We start from the raw sequence: 19,029 nt of genomic DNA on the forward strand, positions 1-19,029 counted from the left end.
ATATTCACCTGCTTCCATTAGAAAAAAGCAAATTAGAAAAGGAGCTAAGTTTTTGTCTTTTGTGTTTGTTTTTTGGTTTGCTTTGCTTTGTCTTAATCAAGGAAAGCTTGATCCTTGAAAGACTCATTTGTTACACTACTGAGCCACCTGCAAAGGTTCCATTTAAGCTAAACATTTCTACTTTCAACTTACCAAGAACATTCAAATTTTTTTTTTTACTATTTGAGAAATGTTTCAGAGTTCTAAACGAGGATGTATTACCTTTTTCCACAAGCTGTTTCCATCTCTTTGCCCATTCTGTAAGTTGCTGAGCATAGACCTTCTCTATCCGTGCACGTTCATGAATACAGTTCATGAGATCATTGCAAAGTCTGTGACCATCATCGATTCTCTTTACTGTCCGCTTGTAATTTCCAACCTATAAAGAAACCAACACTTAGCAATTCCTGCTTGAAACATCTGAAAGCAAAGTAAGTCTCTAATACACATACAGCAACAGCACAAGGATAATCTGCTACCAGGAATTCATCAATTATACCACCCAGTATTTTCAATTAATCTTAAAACCTAACTTATGTAAGATATTAGAAATAAATTGTAGTATGGTCTGCACGAAAGATGCTGGAAGTTTCCTGAAAGAACACCACAAAGCTGACAAGTTTTCCTATAGAAAAAAATGGTTATTAAAAAAGCAAGCTCACCATTCAGCAGACACAGTTCAGTCAGCAATGCAAATACAGCATTACAAAAGAACCCATGCATTATTAGTCTTGCAGTGTAAGTACGGGTAATTGTCACAATAGATATTAAGAAATTGTTCTGCATTATTACTGCTTGGCAATGCTTTAGATGGTCAAAATACTTGACGCAAGCACTGAAGGAGGAAAGAATGTATTTATTACTGAGTATCCTAATTTCACATTCCGTTTAATTAAAAGATTGATAAAACTGCAACAACATACTGTAAAATCTACACTGAACATTAAAGAATTTTTGTTTTCTAAGAACGCAGTATAGAAAAACACATCCACTGTGTAACCAGCAGAGATCAGAGGCACACTATATTATAGCTGTGCTTCAGTGTTGACGAGGTAGGTTGCAATTAGTTCAAAAGTATACTCTACAATTTAATGTGGGCTCAGTTCTGACAGTGACTTGGAAGCTCCTACCCATAGCATAAACACGAACATTGTAGTGAGGAAAAACTAGGACCCCATGTATAAGATGCAAAGGGATGAGACATGGAGAAAAATGTACGAACTTTCCTTACATAAATGAACACCTATTCATTTTTTGTGTACTATCAACATTAAATAACCAATCTAAGTAATGCGAGGGGTGGACAGGGAAAAAGTGATACAGCTGACAAACCAGTATTTCAACTAGTCTCAAGGTCAGTCAGGTTGATTTCTGTAAACATTAAACAAAACATGAAAACTCAGGTAACAGAATTTGCACGGCCTATTAAATATTACAGTCAACTTCTTATCAGCCCAAACCACCTGACTGAAAAAAAAAAAAAAAAAAAAAAAGATAAGCAGTGAAGTAGTAGGTCAACCATTCAAATACTTAAAGCACATTTGCCATTTTTACATGAATCACGTCTTAAGTGTGGGAAGCCATCCAACTTTCCAGTTCGTATTTATTCAGAATTTTGTCAGCAGATGCACACGCAAACCATCTGCTTCAGAAAAGCTTCTCAGAGTACAAAGGGAAATATTTTAATATTCTTAAAAGAAGGAAAACTATATTAAGTGGTGGAAAAAATAAATGGGACTTTATCAGTGACTAATCTGAAGTCTGATGAAGACAAACATCGGCCAAAAATAAGTTGACAAAATTCAGGGTCAAAGCTGGAAAAAAGTAACCAAAGCAAACAATGACAGGGCAATTTATTAAGACACTGTCCTCAAAGCATTAATTTGAGTGTTTTTTGGACGATAGCCACCTCAATAGATCTAAAAAACTCAGTTATTATTAAAGTAAAGCCACCAAAGTCTTCAGCCACTGACTTGTCCTACTCCCATCAAGAAGTAGCCTCTTTAAAAGCAGAAGGTTACAGACTTGGGCATAAAACGTAATGCAAGCGAAGATAAACTATCAGCAGTGCAAAGAAGCAGGCATCAAAAATCAGACAGAGCACGCATCCATGCCCAGACAGACTTCATCTAGTAATACGAAACGTATGAAAAGGAACCTCTTATTTTCAGGGCAAATATTGAAAATGAGAAATTAGTAGTTTCAGACTAACACCACACAGTAACAAAGATCAGTTTGTAGGTCACTCCAAAAGTGATGCCTCCCATTTATTTCCACAGAAACTACATCAGATGCAAAGAGCACAATCTCACTATTTGATAGAGCACGTTCTCAGCTACACAACACTCCTTTTCAACAGTCACCACCATTAGCTATGCACTGTCCCCACCAATGAACAAGAGCAGCATATCACATTCTTAAAATCTGTCTCAGCAGAGGTGACCCTCTGCCTGCTACGCAACACCCAGCTCCTCACTGTGCTCACAGTCATTGATGCCATTTTGTCAGACTGTCCCTCTGCTGCCATCTGTCACAGAGTAACAAAATGTAATGGAATACCGGTGGAAATGTTCAACCTCTACTGCCATACCACCAACATCAGCCTCTGATTCTGTGAGCCAACATCATAAAATAGGTGGCATTACTTTTGGAGCAGCTCTCATATAATCCAGACATTAAGAAAATTAAGTACCTGAAAGAATACTTGCTGAAGTTTGTGACAGGAGGACAAAATTATTCATATGCTCAAAATTACTCTGGCTGTAGGTACACAGCCAAGCAGGCTTAAAACAGGTTACATTTGGCACAACTACCCAAAGCCTCACATTAGCATCAATTTGAGTCTTACAGCCTAGGGATTTACGTCTCTAGCAAGAACATTTCCTTTCATAAATTTTCGCTACTAAATTAGCATTTTATATGCTAATACTGAATTGGAGCTGGCTGCCTCATGGTATTTTTAATGTTTTCATTTTGAGTCGTCTGAGCAGATCCTGCCCACACGGTAATATCCAGCAGTTGTCAAATCTCAGGCAGCATTCAAAGAACGGAATTCAGCTCGCCTATTACAGCCTACTCACTCCTCAGCCTTCTGCTGCAGAAGGCCATTTGTAAAAACGCCTCATGTAGACCAGAGAAGATTCACCCACACCACCTCCTTCAGCTGAAGAAGACTGTAAGAACTGACATGATAGTAAAGAACAAGAACAAGGCCTACAATGCTACGGAATAACAACTTTGTATTCCAAAGAATGTCTTCTATAATATTTTCAAACCACACACCAAAAATGTTCATTCAAAACACACAAATATTTCATAAATCACATTAGACATCACATTCAATTTTTATGACCTTTGAAGAAAGTCAAGAGTTTTAGAAACAAAGCATTTTTCTGTCATTTTTTTCATGACACTGAATGCAAATTACATATGCGGCATTCAGAATTTTTAAAACATCATGATTAACAAATCATTGATACTTCATATCTTTTAAATCATTAGTTCATTCTGCCCCCCTTTGGGGGCGTATTTAAAACGCAGAACATACTTCTCAGACCCTGATTCTTAGTCACTAAGTGAATTCATTCCGCTTCTGTAAGATCACCAGTCCTTAGTATTTTCAGATAAAGGCTCCTTGCTTTTCTAACAACCTGAGCCTCCCAGGGCATACTGTGCAGAGGAAAAAAAAAATAAAAAAAAATGGGGTTGTGGACTTCCTCCAGTATCTTACTAATATTCACTCCAAGTGCATCATACCAAAATTTCTTAAGTAACTGTTTTACATGAATCTTGCCAGCTCTTCCCATGCATCTGTCTGTTCATGCACAGGCATGCACACAGATTTCCATTTCAGATAGCTCTCCACATCCCTTCTCTCTCTGCAGTTTCAGATACAAAAATGGAGGATACAGCTGTCTGCATCTGATTCAGAAGACCGGAGGCAGGGAAGAGATGTACAGGGCTCTAGAGAATGTGCAAGTAGGCTGAAAGTACACACAAGAAACAGAAGGGTCACAGGCATGTCCACAGTATATTTGGAGCCTGCAGCACAGCGAAGGACCTGTCAGTAAATGAGAGCTCCAGGACCTATCTCAAAGTGAGATCTGTTGAAAGGCAAACTCAGCCTTGGGAAGACTCAGTTTGGTGAGGGGCAGCAGCTATCTTAGGCAGGATTGAACAGGACAGAGTTTGCAGTATGGCCTTCTGAAGGACATCACGGGACTTTTGTCCTACTCAAGAAATTCAAGTGCATTAATAAAATATTTAGTGCATTAATAACAATTAAACACAATCAGTGGATAGACTAGACCAAAGCAAAATGAAGTAAAATTAACTTTCTTATGAGCAACTAAACAGACCCAACTTCAAAATGGTCCAGTGCTTCAATTCTACAGTCACTTAATAGCCTTCTGCTTTCCCTCTGTGAATGTGTGGATACTCTTGAGAGCTGAATCACTTCCTCCTCAACCTGAGAACTACCCTCTCTACTCCAAATATAGGTTTGATATTTTTATATAGCATATAGATATCTTCATTTAACTTAAAGTATTTTATAGAATACTGTAGTGTTTAACACTAATCACAGAATCATAGAATGGCCTGGGTTGAAAAGGACCACAATGACCATCTAGTTTCAAGATGGTCACCAACCACCAGACCAGGGTGCTCAGAGCCACATCCAGCCTGGCCTTGAAACACTAACTGAAGTAATTACACATATCCACAAATATATCCACACAAAGTCTAAGGGAATCATTTAGATCTTCTATAACTGTAAATAATACATTATCTTAATTCTTACAATGAACCTTACAGTTTGAAAAATGCATTTTGAACTACGGAGACTGCAATAACAAATTTTTGTGAAAAAACAAAGGTAACAAGTATTATTTGTAGCAGCTGATCAGAAAAATAAAATCCTGTTTTTCTTTGTTTGATCAGAGCTAAATTTACATAATGCCTTGCCATTCTCAGATTTCTGCATTAGCACTTGTCAGTACGTGAGCACAGCATTTCATCAGTTAGAGTAACTTTCTGATCTTTGTTGGGTTGTTTCCTGTTAAACTTTTCCTTGTCCTACAAATGAAGCATTTCCTTCAGGAAGGCAAAACTGTAGGACTACAAGCTTTCTTACAGTTTCAAGGACAGTGAAATCTTTTAGCACAAGATATTTAAAACCTGTATCCTGCTTTCAATTTAGCATTAATGCCACATGCTCAGCTGCCTTTCAGCCTTAGTTGCTAGAAACACTTCAAGAAGAAATGATCCTCTAAGCATTTGTTTCTTGAAATACTGCTGGCATAGTTAACTTCCTGATTAAATTGGTAAATTCCCTGAAGACTCTGATTCTCAGTTTTAACTGTACCTATGGATGGTACAGTCATCCTATGGAGGATGATGAGTTAGATGGAGACAAAGTAGTTTTATATGTTAGTGTAAACATCTTCAAACTGTTGTTATTATTAATTAAGAGAAGCTTTCCTGCCTGTGCTATTATGGAACCAAGGGGGAACAGAAAATCATAGAATCTTTAATGTTGGAAAAGACTTCTAACATCACAAAATGCTTCTTTCTTTCATAAATTCAGATAGCCATTAGTTTCCCTGTGTGTCTTCTGAAATAATACTGAGCTTTGCTATTAATACATTTCAGGTGATCCTATTTTGCCCCATTTCACCCCTCGTGAAATATCTTTGCATGTTTGTTCTGCTTAAAGAGAAAAATGTCCCCCCTTCTCTCACTGCAGTATTTCTTCTCGTCTACAAGCACAGCATTGAGTCGCCTCAAATCTTTCCTAAGCTTAGAGAATTCACAATAGCCAGAGAATGACAAGCACACAGAGATCTGGTATTCAGTATTGCACACCTTAGCAGTACACTCCTTTTTCCTCCATTACCACCCAGGTATACTGCAACCAACCGCCATCACTGATATGGGAATATATCAAAGATTACAGGCTCAGTATTTTATAATTTCACAGCATTTGTGACGCTCTCTTTGTACCACATTACTTACACACCTTGATCTCAACTTTACATTCGGTTAGTTGTTTTGGTTTTTTTATTAAGCGTATTCATAGACAAGGATAAAACACATGAAGAGTTAAAAACCACTTAACAGGTTTTTCTGGTACGCTGACTGAAAAATAAGGATATTTTAATTTGTCAGCAGCTCAGAACATGGCAAACACTCAGCTATTGCTAAACTCGTCAATTAATTCCTGCATATTATAATTACTATAACCACTAATAGAGAGCTTCAAATGCCTGAAATGAGATCTGACATCAACTCTTTTTCTGAGCTTGCCTAGTTTATCCATAACTAGTCAGCCATTATGAACTGGAACCATTTGAAAGAAAATACATTTCCGTATCTCTCAAGTCACCATAACATACAATGTGTTTTGCTGTTGTTTTCAACTGGCAAACACTCACAGGCAGGAAACGTGCAGTAATGAGCTTTGAAGGCTTAGTCAAACCCACACATGCCAGTATGAGAACAAACTACTTCCAACATTCAATTCAACCATAAATACGCCTTCTTTCTACCTACAAACCAGAAGTTTCCAAACGTTAGCTTTTATAATGCTCAATAGCGCATGTTCTCCCTCAGAATAAACATGCAAAAACCAGACTATTCAAGGTTTGAAACCTTGTTCTATATTTCCACCTGCATCCTGAATATCTGTGTCGATCGAAAGTGGGTTCTGAGCATAAGCAGAACTATTTTAGTCCATAAATTAACACATACACAGCACAACCATCTCCCAGCACTATTTAAGTTTTACATTGGTAAATCTACCAACGTAAGTTAGCCTCTGGATTCAAGAAAAATCCTGAGGAAGCTCTTAGGCTGACAAAAGCTAAAGCCAAACACACCAGTAAGCAAATACCTGGCAATATAAATGGAAAGCACTACGCTACTCAAAGCTAGAAGAAAAAAATGCACGCAGGAGATACAACAGCAATCTACTGTTGTAGAGTCCAAATATTTTGAAAATGGAAGAACTGGCTTCATACACAGAAGCAGCACTCACTAACAAGGAATTGAAATCCCTCAACTTCAAAACACTTTTTTTTAAACATTCAATAGGGAGTTAAATTCTTCTTAAACTCATCCAACAGCCTCAGAAGATAACTCACTTAGATGCTGGCTGACAGCAGCAGGCACAAAGCACAGACATGATCAGTACCCAAACTGGCAGGCCCATGACCATTGCCACACAGAGCTTATAATGCAGTTTGTCAGAGGCACGTCCCAGATTGGCTGTCTCTGCTATCCAGAGTGTTTGCGGCTGATTTTTGTTTGTTTCATTGTTGTTTTTTTCTGTATTTTTGTGGGGGAGTGGTGTAACAAAAATACACGCTGTGGCCTGATTTGATGCAACCACAGTACAAAGAGGACCGAATTCTCCTTTCTGAATCAGTGGAAAATGTTTCCTTGCTAGTGGTTCTATCTCTTCAGAATGCAACAGGCCTGGCACCTCAAAATGCATACCAAGTTCTGGGCTTGAGAAGAGTAAGTCACAGGCCTGAGTTTCTAGACCTAATGCCAGTCACTGTTCAGCAGCGGACCAGAACACCTATTTTTGCTTGGATTAGTAGGTATTCTTACAGTACTAATGAACAACTCCGCAATACACGTGGAGGTGCCCATACAGCTGACACAAACAGAGAATAAGGGAGAACAAGGACTCATATCTAGGGTATAGGTGGCACTGTCAATGAATAACCTGTGGATCATTAAAAATAAGCATTTCTACAGGCTGTAGCTGTTCGTTTCAATGCCTTACCTTGCAAAATATGCATATACTTTTACTTTGATCTCTACCAACGCCTAATCATCATCTTTCTTACCTTCACGGATATCAAAGTGAACAATAGCATTTGTCTCAGCTTGCTCAAGGCATTTTTAATATGACCACAGCAGTGATTAGCAAGCATAACACTGGGACTTGTTAACAAACGCATCATAGTAATTAACAGAAGGCCAGTTTTATATACCAAATTATGTGGAATTCAATACTATCACTGTATTGAAGGCCAATAGGGTTGTCTGTTTCTTGTATTTTAAAGTAATTTCACAGAATATGGGAACAAAACAGGGTTTTTTTTGTTGTTCAATATAGCAGATGGAAAAAATCCAGAAGGTTTCTAGGTGAATACTGGGCATCAAATTTCCCACTTTCCCTTGGAAATGTTGCTGCCATCCTGCTCCAGGCCATAATCAGTAGCTTCCAGAACACGTCACCCTGTCAGCTAAGTAACACCAATGAAGGAATTTCTTCTTGGAACATATCAACAAGATTCCTCTGTGCACCCAGCGCACACCCTAAGTTCTGCATCCAATAAACAGCCTGAGTTCAGCCAAATCTATCAAGGTACACTGAAACTTGTCAGAATGAAAAAGAGGTTTCAATTTCTTAAGTAATGCAGGGCATTACTACAGCTGAAATTTGATGAAACCCTCCTGTAGCAGTTATCTCTTATCTCTCAGAATGTCCTTCCTTAATATTTTGCAATTCCTTGCTCTCTAACCAAGCGTAGATGAAAACATCTACGCATCAATTTTTCCATCTCCTAAAATATTTTTATTTGCTGAACATCTGGAAGAATCTTGGGAGGGGCAGGAGGTGAAGGGACAGATGTGGTCTCCTGGAATGGATTTCTTCTTCCACTAGGAGACAAAAATGCAAACCAGTACTAGAAGTTTAACTAAACAATGAAAAACTTTTTTCAATTTACCCGTGAAAGCTTCTATTTCCAACTTATGGCATGGAAAGGTATTTCTGAAAGCCTAATCATCTGTTCTTGCAATCCAAAAGAAAAAGCTGACCAGTTAAAGTCAGATGACATTTCATGGAGGTCTGAACTGCAACGGCAAAAACTTAACTAGCTTATAAACACTTCAATAAACACAGTTTTATCAGCTCAATAGAATGACAGCATCTGAAAAATAAAAGTAGTTCAGTTTCAAAGATATGCAGTGAGAAAAACCACAGCCTCACAGGAAGTTCTTATGGTACATTCCACAGTCAGCCACCTCACTCTTTCCTAAGTGTCTTTCAAGGAAAAGATGTGCTTCGCAGCAAGCTCCAAAGGTAAATAAATTTGAGCTATTTTGGAGTATGAGGCAACAAATTCAAAAGCTTCCCATGTCTGCCTCTTCTGTGGCACAGCCAGGTTTAAATACATCCACTGCATTCAGTTGTGGCAGTGAAACACAACAAGGGGGCTTTCAACAAACTGTCGGCTGTCTTTAAAAACAAACAGCAAAAATGAACATGTCACACCTTAAAAACTTCTGATGAAATAGAAAGGGTGCAAATGACAAGTCTGCAGTAACACTGCAACTTATAAATTGATTAAGAATGCTATAATTCTTATTGTGAAGCATAAAGTACAGAGGCTGCGATTCTTGAGATGCTGCATCTTTTCTAATTAAGATGAAAAACATGGATCACAGCAGTTTATTTATCCAGTTTGAGAAAGACAAGGTTGGAGCTCAAAGTTGCAATTTTCAGAAACAAAATAATTGACTCAGAAGATAATGAAAAATGACAAATTTTAATCTAAAATTCAGACAAACTTTGGTTGCAAAGATGGCTCCAAACCCAGCAAGCCAAGAGCTTGGTAATTAAGTTTGACAGGCCTGCTATTAGTGTCTACATGTCATTGTTAATACTGAAGAGTTACTCTTAAGTTGACGTCTTGGTACAAGATGTCCTTCGCTTCAAGTTAATGTTCTACTGATAGTGGAAGCCTGGTATACCTCCCCCTTATTAACTCTTGAGCTCAGGAGTAATTCTTGTCTTGTTGTTTTTTCAGGCTGTTCTGCAGAAAGGCAAGGCTTAGAGACAAAAGGTACCTTATGTCATGACAAAATTTGGCTTAAGTATCTGCAGGATGTCTTAATTATTCATTTAATGAAAATATAAATCAAACTACAGTCCAGGCTAGTAAGAGGCATATATGTTCAATTGCAATGACTCACACTGAAATGCACAAAAGTACAGTGTGGAGGTCACAAGAAAACTATTCCCAGATGAAAGAAATTGCTCAAAATATTCTATATCAAAGCTACACTGCAGCAGGCAGCACATTCAGCACTTTCCCATTTGCCCTTAAGTTGTGCTTTAGTCCAAGCATCTTGTTCAGGACCAGGATTAAAAACTGTCACTGTCACATGATGCTACATAGAATTATAATGACTTGCTGGATAAGGAATTGGCTGGATGGTCACATTCAATAAAGTGGTGCTCAGTGGCTCAACATCCAAATGGAGATTGGTGATTAATGGCATTCCTCAGAGACTGATGCTGGAATCAGTGCGATTTAGTATCTTTGTAGGTGACACAAACAGTGGAATCGGGGGCACCCTCAGCATGTTTGCAGACAACGCCAAGCTGAGTGGTGCAGTTGACATGCTAAAGGGAAGGGATGCTATTGAAAGGGGCCTGGATAGTTTTGAGAAGTGGGTCATGTAAACCTCATGAAGTTCAGCCAGGCCAAAAACAAAGTCCCACACCTGGGTTAAGGCAATCCCAAGCACTGATACAAATTGGGTGCAGAATGGCTTCAGAGTGCCACAACGACAATCAGAGGGCTCGAGCACCTCCCCTATGGGGACAGGCTGAGAGAGCTGGGGCTCTTCAGCCTGGAGAGGAGGAAGCTCCAAAGAGACCTCCAGAGTATAAAGATCCCACATTCTTTCTGCAATCATACTACAGAGCACCCCTACAAAAAAAAAAAGTATTCATAAAACTAACAATCCAATATGTTTAAAATAATTCTTGATAAATAGAATAGTCATTGTTCACATAATAGTAAATAAATCTCCCAATAAGCATTAGCTGCCTATTAAAAAGAGCCCCAACAGTAACTTCAGCATTAGATAGGCCTTTTAGATACAGGAAATCTGCATCAAAACACAGTTACCACCAGAGTTCATTGGAAGCCTAGAAATGCTTTTATCTAAAAGGAAACACAATGGTAGACAACCAAAAACAAGATGTCTGACACAGAATGATCCAGATATTTTCCCCTGTGTCATTTCCATATTTACTATATTTCCATATTTACAGCTAAATTCAGTTGCCAGTCACACGGTAGAAATTTACCCCACTGAATACAGTTCATCTAGACTGCATACTGACCACAGCCAGCACTGTGGTACTGGCTGTGTCAAACACTTGCTTCCTGTAATTAACTTCTTTAGTAACATGCTTTCTGCTTTATGAAGTTTGCTCTCTTTAAACTTTTATGAAGTTATTGTGACATGTGAAACCCTCCTCCAGACTTTGGCAGAAGTTAGTGTGATCTTGCACTGTGCTTTATATTACCTTTCTGCATGAACGCTCTTACACTGAGAGAGCATAAGTTCTCTCAAAAAAAAAAATCTTACACCTAGGCACCAGCAGCAAATGCAGTAAATTCATATATTAGCTTAAATATTAAGCTATGTATACTTACAATAGGGTTTAGCCAGTTACTTTCAATTTAATATTGTTCATTCAATTCCCTTGATAATTTTAAAAGCTCTTCCCCCCGCCCCCAGCAATTGGAATCTGCAAAGGTTAGATTCTGAATTGCACATCGCATCAGAACGGACGTTCCTCAAGTCTCTGCCATTTAAAAAGCCTTGACAGAACTGGGACAAAAATCTAAAAAGTCATTTTTACCCTGAAGGCTATTTCTGCAGATCACAGTAACTGGAGACATCTTATATTGCAGCTCCCTCCACAGTTTATTGTGCACAAAAAACCAAATTTTCTATAGTAAGAGAAAAAATACAAAATCAAAATACTGTGAATAAAAAGCTTAGGTTACCTCCCAGAAGCTATCACTAGAAACTTCTACTCCAACAGAATCATCATATGAGCCAGACATTTCTATGTATGGAGAGCTTGCAAGTATTCAGAGCTTCAACACCTTCAAAACCTGCACAGAGATTAAGAAAAAAAAAAAAGAGCGTTATTAATGAAGAACAGTTATTAGAAGAAAAATGAAGTACCATCCTTAAATTCTTGGATATCATGAAGAACAAAATAAAAACAAATGCCAAGCACACACAGCATGTAAGTGCATTCTGAAACAGAATCATTTCCTGTCAGTTCTCAGCTCTACCATCGTATTTACGGTGTTCAGAAGCTGTTCAATTCATCTGTCAAATATCACTGAACTTACATTTTAAATTTACTTTAAGAAAAAAAGGAAATCTCTTAAAGACATTTGAACAGTGTGATTTCTACTTGCTAAGCATGCAAAGCACTCTAAGAGACGATCAGTTGAACTTTGCTAACAATAAATTTTAATTACATAAAATTTTATTACATAAAATTTTATTTTATGTAATAAAAACCATTGGAAACATTTAAGGCCAAGAACAATTATGGATTTAAAAATAAACCTCCTCCATTCCTGCCATTTCTACAGGAATCTTAGATTCAAATAATCTAGTGGAAAGCTAGGCACCCACAAAAGCAAACAGCTTCCTTTCTCAACAACAGAAAGCAAAAAGCTACAGGAAAGACCATTAGAGTTACTGAATTCAATTTGCAGGAGGCAAAGCCAGCCTCCTCCCTGAAAAGCTCAGCACATAAGTTATTCAGACAGTTATTTCACCTACAGTCACCTGTGACCAGACCTCTTACCAGGCTAGCTAATTAACAGGTGTGTCATTTGCTTTTTTTTGCAAATGCTCCTCTGGATTCTAAAGGAGAGAATAGATTTCAAATGACAGTACAATACATACCTACTATTCCCAGTGTACTAAGTAAAAAGCTGTAGATCTCATGGCAAAAGGTCTACTTGAAGGTGACAATTACTTTTACTTCCACATTCAAATTCATAGAAAACTGAAATAGCTCTAATATTGAATAGAGGACTGAAAACTGCCAAAGAGACATCACAGTCTCATAGGACAGCCTGGGTTGAAAAGGACCATAACAGTCATCTAGTTCCAACCCCCCTGCTGTGTGCAATGTCGCCAACCAGCAGACCAGGCTGCCCAGAGCCACATCCAGCCTGGCCTTGAATGCCTCCAGGGATGGGGCATCCACAGCCTCCTTGGGCAACCTGTTCCACTGTGTCACCACCCTCTGGGTGAAAAACTTCCTCCTAATATCTGACCAGACCCTCCCTGTCTCAGTTTAAAACCATTCCCCCCATCCTATCACTTATCCACCCTAGGATATCAATTACATTTAATTTCAAAAAGATGTTCAAAAATACAGGAAGGGTTCTGCAAGTCAAGGAAACAAGGGGTAGCAATTGTTCTATTAAAAAAAAAAAATAAAATTCTCCATAAAGAGTCATTTGGTCACAAACCAGAAATCCTTATTTATAATTCCTTACAATTAGTCACTGTTACTCTTAAAATACAGAGGTAATAAGGTCTTTCTGTACCTTTGAAAGGATGATGAGAAATATGGAGACAAAGTAGTTTTATATGTTAATGTAGTAATCTTCAATTTGCTAATAATAATTACCAGGAGAAAAGTTTTACTACCTGTGCTAGTATGGAATCAAGGGGGAACACAGAATCATACAATCTTTAAGGTTAGAAAAGACCTTCAAGATCACCAAGTCCAGTCATCAACCCATCACCACAATGACCACTAAACCACTACCCTAAGCACCACATCTACTTGTTTCTTGCACTAAAACACTGTTTACATGTAGGCTGCTAAGTTCTTAATTAGAACTGTTTAATCAGAATATATTCTTTTCAAGTAAACATCGGCCCTGACTATTCTTACAGTAAGGAAAACAAAGAACATATTTGTAAGTGTTGTTTTCTGACAGCCCTTCCCAGATAGGTAGAAGCAGCACAGAGAGGATGCAAGAGTGCCATAAGCTTTCAAGTAGTTGGACAAACTTGAAACAATAGTTTGACATTAAAAAGTTGTTTTTTTTTTTCCCCCCAAGAGTTTGATTATTCTAAAGTTTTCCTGAAAATACAAGGCCATGCAGTGGTACCTTTAACAGTAATTCCAGATACTTTTTCTGATCAAAAGGACACTTAGAAGACAACTTGCTTGACCAAACACTGCTAGCTATTTTCCCAGATGTTTATTTGCCTCTCTGATATTCCCCATTAAGGAGCACAAACACAATACTCTCAAAACCAACAGTGAATGAAGCAAATGCAACTCAGGAATGCTATGCAGACTGAGTGAGGTTCTCAGGAAGGGTTGCATCGATCTCCTACAGCAGTTACAACACAATCTTTAAACCGAAGTGTTTGTTGCTGTTTGGGAAAGATCAAGCTGAGGATTGTTGAGCTCAGTGTTTCAGAAAAACAAAAAGTATAAACCCAAATCAAGCCAGCCACCCCCTATGCCCCCCCAAAAAAGCACAGAAGACCTATTTTTTCCTTCTTAAAGAAAACAGTCAAAGTGTTCTGAAGTAACGACAGTGTCAGCTTACCTTCTTACCTTTCCTCTCATTAAGACGGCCTAGGCTATATGAGCACTGGAAAGCTTTATCTGAAAACTACACTGAAAAATAGGAAAGGTTGAAACAAAGGAACATTTTCTTAAATGAGGGAGCAGGTTGTGGCAATTTCCTCCCCCTCAAAGTTTTATTCCTCCTAAACTAAAAGTACGTAACACACTAACCTTTTTTTTCCATAAAAGCATGAAAATGATCAGCACTCAGGAAATTCTGATGGATTTAAGGTTTTCCTATGCCAAGTACTATGCTGTGAGAAAGTATGAGCAAGCGTATTTAGGGAAATATTGTGAAGTCATAGCAACAACAGGCACAAAAAAACACTATTTGTACAGCACAACTTAAAAATAAACGGAATACTGAAATACCAACATCAAACTGAATGAGTCATGCTGCTCTCATGCAATAGATTTATTACAGCAGCCAGTTCTTTAGCACATTTTTTGTTAGGGTTTGGTTCTCCCATCCTTCAAATGAATTTGCAGGGCTTCACAATGAAAGCCAGTTACATGTTGATAGTGAGGGTCATATGCTTAACTGTGAAAAGTAAGCCTGAGAACAACGAAGGCTGCCAGAATAAAATCTGGGCCATTTAGATCAGTAAGCCAAAAGAGATGGCTCCTGCATATGATCAGTAAAAAGTTGGGAGTTCTTTGCTCAGCAAGGCGGTAAGTAGCAGAACTAGCAACTCCGTAAGAAAGCAAGGTACACACACCCAGTTCCTGCATTTCCACAACTTGGCTTCAGGCATTCCAGCTTCGGTCTTCTTCCACAGCTTCAGGCCCTCTCTAGGAGCCCTACATTACCTTTTTCTTGCTGAGCAGGCAGTAGCATGGTGTTCTGGCAGTTTCTGCCCACCTCCAAGCTGACTTGTCAGCCAGCTCACCACTCACGGTGCATCATTACTGAGCCCACACCAGCTTTCTTGAGCAGGTACATCATCGTATTAAATCTTCGATATTTTCTTCCTCTGTACCAAAGATCTCTGGGATTTTCATTACAGAATAAAATCCTAGTTTTTTTTATCTATCAAAGGTTGACCCGTATTGCTGCAGACACAAACCACCAAATGTGTGGCAGCACAGAGAAGATCTTAATAGCACACAGCCCTGCTGTTGTTCACCACAGTGTCAGCACACAGGAGCTAAGAGAACTCATGTAGCTCAAAGCAAACCACAAATTCCAACCGAAAAGAGTAACTAAACTAAATAGTTATAGGATAATAGTTACAGGATACTAAATAGCAAATACTGTAGTAACTACAGAAATGGCACTGGTAAGAAAAGCTCAAATTTCTTAGTGATTTTGAAGACATTATGAAACTGAGCAATAAACAAATGAGATTTATTAAGAAAAAAGCTTCCTCCTTAGGGAACATTCTAGAAATGCTACATGCTAAAAACCTTGATGCTTTTCCTCTACTGCCAGTGCCCTCTAATGTGAAAAGACTTGCTATAAATATCCTGAGGGTTCAACAAATGAGATTTTTAGAAAATATTAACTAATAGTAGCCAAGCAGGCCTTCAGAAATTGCACAGAAAGATCTGAATGAAATATGCTGCTTCTGCTCTCAAGACATCAGTTTTGATATCGTTACCTTGAAAGCAATTCACAAAATTCAAAAAGCATTTACTTTGCTCACATGGAAAACACTTGATTTTCTTTTTTATTCCCTTTTGTTGTGTCAGGTGGTAGAGCTTAGCACATCACACGACTTGCAAAAGTCTGGGCAACAAATGCAGACTTAAGATGGCATAATAATCCAGGCTATTCCAAAATTTCTCTTCAAGCGTTTTCTAACAGAAAAAAAAAAAAAGGAAAAACAGTATTTAAAGGCATTCTTCAACCCAGCTCTTCCTTCAGAACAGACAAGTTTTTAACGAACTCTTATTGTGAAACATGTAGAACTGTTTGTCAAATTGTCAGATTTTAATGTTCTGAACCCCCTTGGAAGATGTCTACATTTTAAGAGGATAGCATTAAAAAGGAAAAATGAATTAGGGTCTTAATGTTGCTTACTGGATGCAACAAAGAGGAAAACTAGGTGCTGGAAGTCTGATATTCCAACATGAAGGACATCTGCACATGAAACACTATTTCCACACACTCAAAACCTGAAGGCAATACCATAGCCTTGTCCTACAGACCTGCTCAACATTTCCCAAAATGTGCAATCCAGATAACAAGCAGAAGGCATGATCTTTCGTGCCCCACTTCTAGAACTTCACTGTTTGCAGAACAGAATGAGCCAACAGGAGTTCCCAGTGCCCACACAACATGGCAATCATCCTTCCAACTAATCTCTCATGTACGACAGGTGCTTTAAAGCAAGGCAATCTCTAATCCTGAGGCTCTGCATGACAAATTAGTCCACAACCAAGAAAACTTCAGTTACATGAATGACTGAATCATTTATAGCAGGGTGAGCTATGAGATCAGACCAGATTCCTCAGAACTTTATACAGTTGGGTCTTGAAAGCCTGCAAATATGGAGACTGCACGATTTCTCTGTGCACTTCAGCCCAGTGTTTAGCATTCCTCATAGTGAGGAAAAAATAAATCAATTCATTTTTAGGAAACCGAACAGTCTCTTCAGCCATTAATACTATCCTTGTGTTTTCTTTAAGGACTCTTCAGAAGCAAACTCAAAGGCAGTTTAACAGCGTCTAGAAGAAATGCACCTGTTCACATCCCCCTTTAAATTCCTGTTTGGAGGAGCAGAAGTTGTCACTCTGGATCTGATTCAGCAGGATTCCACATTCTGTGACTAGGGAGTGAAATACAAATAAGGGTACGAATACAACTCAGCTTAGACCAGCTGCTAACAAACACTTTCAGCTATGGTATTTTTCTGTATTACTCACTGAAGTCTTTGCTGTACAGAAACAAACATCCTGTGCTTCAAGTACAAACCACTGTGCTTTGCTGCTAAGCCCAGCTACCACAAACATGCATTACAAAAAAGTGTATCTTGTATTTTGGGTTAAATAAAGCCATTTAGACATTCCTTCTTTTTCTATCCTGTCCAAACAATCTGCTGTAGGAGAGCTCCTGATTTCTTTGGGGTTGCAATTTCTGGATGGCTCTACATGGTCAGAAAAACACAGTCTTTGAGAAATAATGTGAAATTATAAACCAAAACCTGGTTTATACTTGAAGTCCACACACGGATTGGACCAGAGGAAAAAATGTTTCCTTCAGTTTATGCATTCAAGCGACATCTAGGAATTTTAGCTCCAGGATGCAGGGGCATCAAACCAAGTTTATTCACTACTATTCAGCGCTGTAAACACCCCTAATTGTGATTAGAAGATATGACTGCCTACTAATAATACAAGTTAGGCCTCAGCCTTTTGAGGCCATAGTCTCAAATCAACAGCTTTGCCTTAGTTCTTATTTTCCAATCTACAAGGGAGAATAGCATGCTCTTCTATTAGTTCCCTCCAAAAACTCAACTACACCAACTAATGCAAGAAAAGAGTCTGTAAAGGGAAACCAAATCACTGCCTCCTATGGAATTCAGTCAGAGCAGCACAACAAATGGGTTTTTGAAAGGTGACAGCAATCCATTTGGTGGTAACCTCAGTATTCTAGGCACCGAGGCAAGGAAACTAAGAAATGCACACTAACATGATCTGCATTATGCCTTCTCCTCTGTGACTGAGACAGCATATAAGCTACTAGCCTGTCCCAGCCATTCATAACTTTAAAAAAGAGGAAGGAGAAATTCCTTACATATCTGCTTTGGCCCTAACAAGTAGGATGTGGATGGGGCTGCCGGTGTGCCCGCACACTGGAGAAAGGTAATTTGGGGGCAGCTGCAAGGCAAGCCCATACTGGTGTCAGCCACCCACCATGGGAGCACAGGGAAGAGGAGGAAGAGGAGAAGAAACACTCAGCTGCACCTGAAGTGGAGGAAGGCAGAGGAAAGGTGCTTTCACAGGTGTGCAGCTGCTACTGGCTGCCTTGCTCCCCACGCGCTGGCCCAGGATCAGAAGTGTTAAATGGTATTAAATGCCAGTTAAGCAAAACACAGAACTAAAAACAAAACAGCAAAAATCAAAACTATGAGTTAAGAATTCGATTTGAGACAGCTTCCTACAACTGTATTCAGTGATACTCACGTTCGCTAAAATGTCACATCTCTAACAGGCAGCAGAGAAAACCACTAAGAACAGCATTAGTTCACTGCCTTTACATGCAGGCAACGAGCAAACAAACAGTTTCCAGCACACAACAGAAGATCAATAAAGCAGCCAGAAGTACCTTGACACTTACCACACAATAAAAAAATCCAACTATACTGATAAGACTATCTCAGTTTAAAGTCACCTGACACATCAACACTGCGTATCTGAAATTTTACAGTGTATAAATTTCACACCATATAATATAAAGAATGAGAACAACTACTTCAGTTATTGTATTCCCATTTAAAACAGCTTGAATATCTAATTAAATAAGCAACATTTTAAATTACTGATTAAATGCAACAATCTTTGAATATTAGAACACAGAAGTCCACCTTTGTATTGCA

At 38.5% G+C, this 19,029-nt stretch overlaps 1 protein-coding gene across 9 annotated transcripts in view; it reads right to left on the bottom strand.

The window, feature by feature from the left end:
* The window catches only part of PACSIN2 (protein kinase C and casein kinase substrate in neurons 2), a 57,859-nt gene that overhangs the window by 14,680 nt on the left and 24,150 nt on the right, over positions 1-19,029 (bottom strand). For all 9 annotated transcript variants that reach the window (XM_042835172.1, XM_042835164.1, XM_042835173.1 and 6 more), the window contains exons 3-4: positions 11,868-11,978; positions 262-418 (exon numbers count right to left, since the gene is read on the bottom strand). In XM_042835172.1, the coding sequence (XP_042691106.1) occupies positions 262-418; positions 11,868-11,927 (217 nt within the window). In that variant the 5' untranslated portion in view covers positions 11,928-11,978. The remainder of the gene's footprint in view (positions 1-261; positions 419-11,867; positions 11,979-19,029) is intronic.

The sequence above is a fragment of the Centrocercus urophasianus genome, unplaced genomic scaffold, assembly GCF_019232065.1.
Source record: "Centrocercus urophasianus isolate 14NV4802_14NV808 unplaced genomic scaffold, USGS_Curo_1.0 seq_5, whole genome shotgun sequence".
NCBI lineage: Eukaryota > Metazoa > Chordata > Aves > Galliformes > Phasianidae > Centrocercus > Centrocercus urophasianus.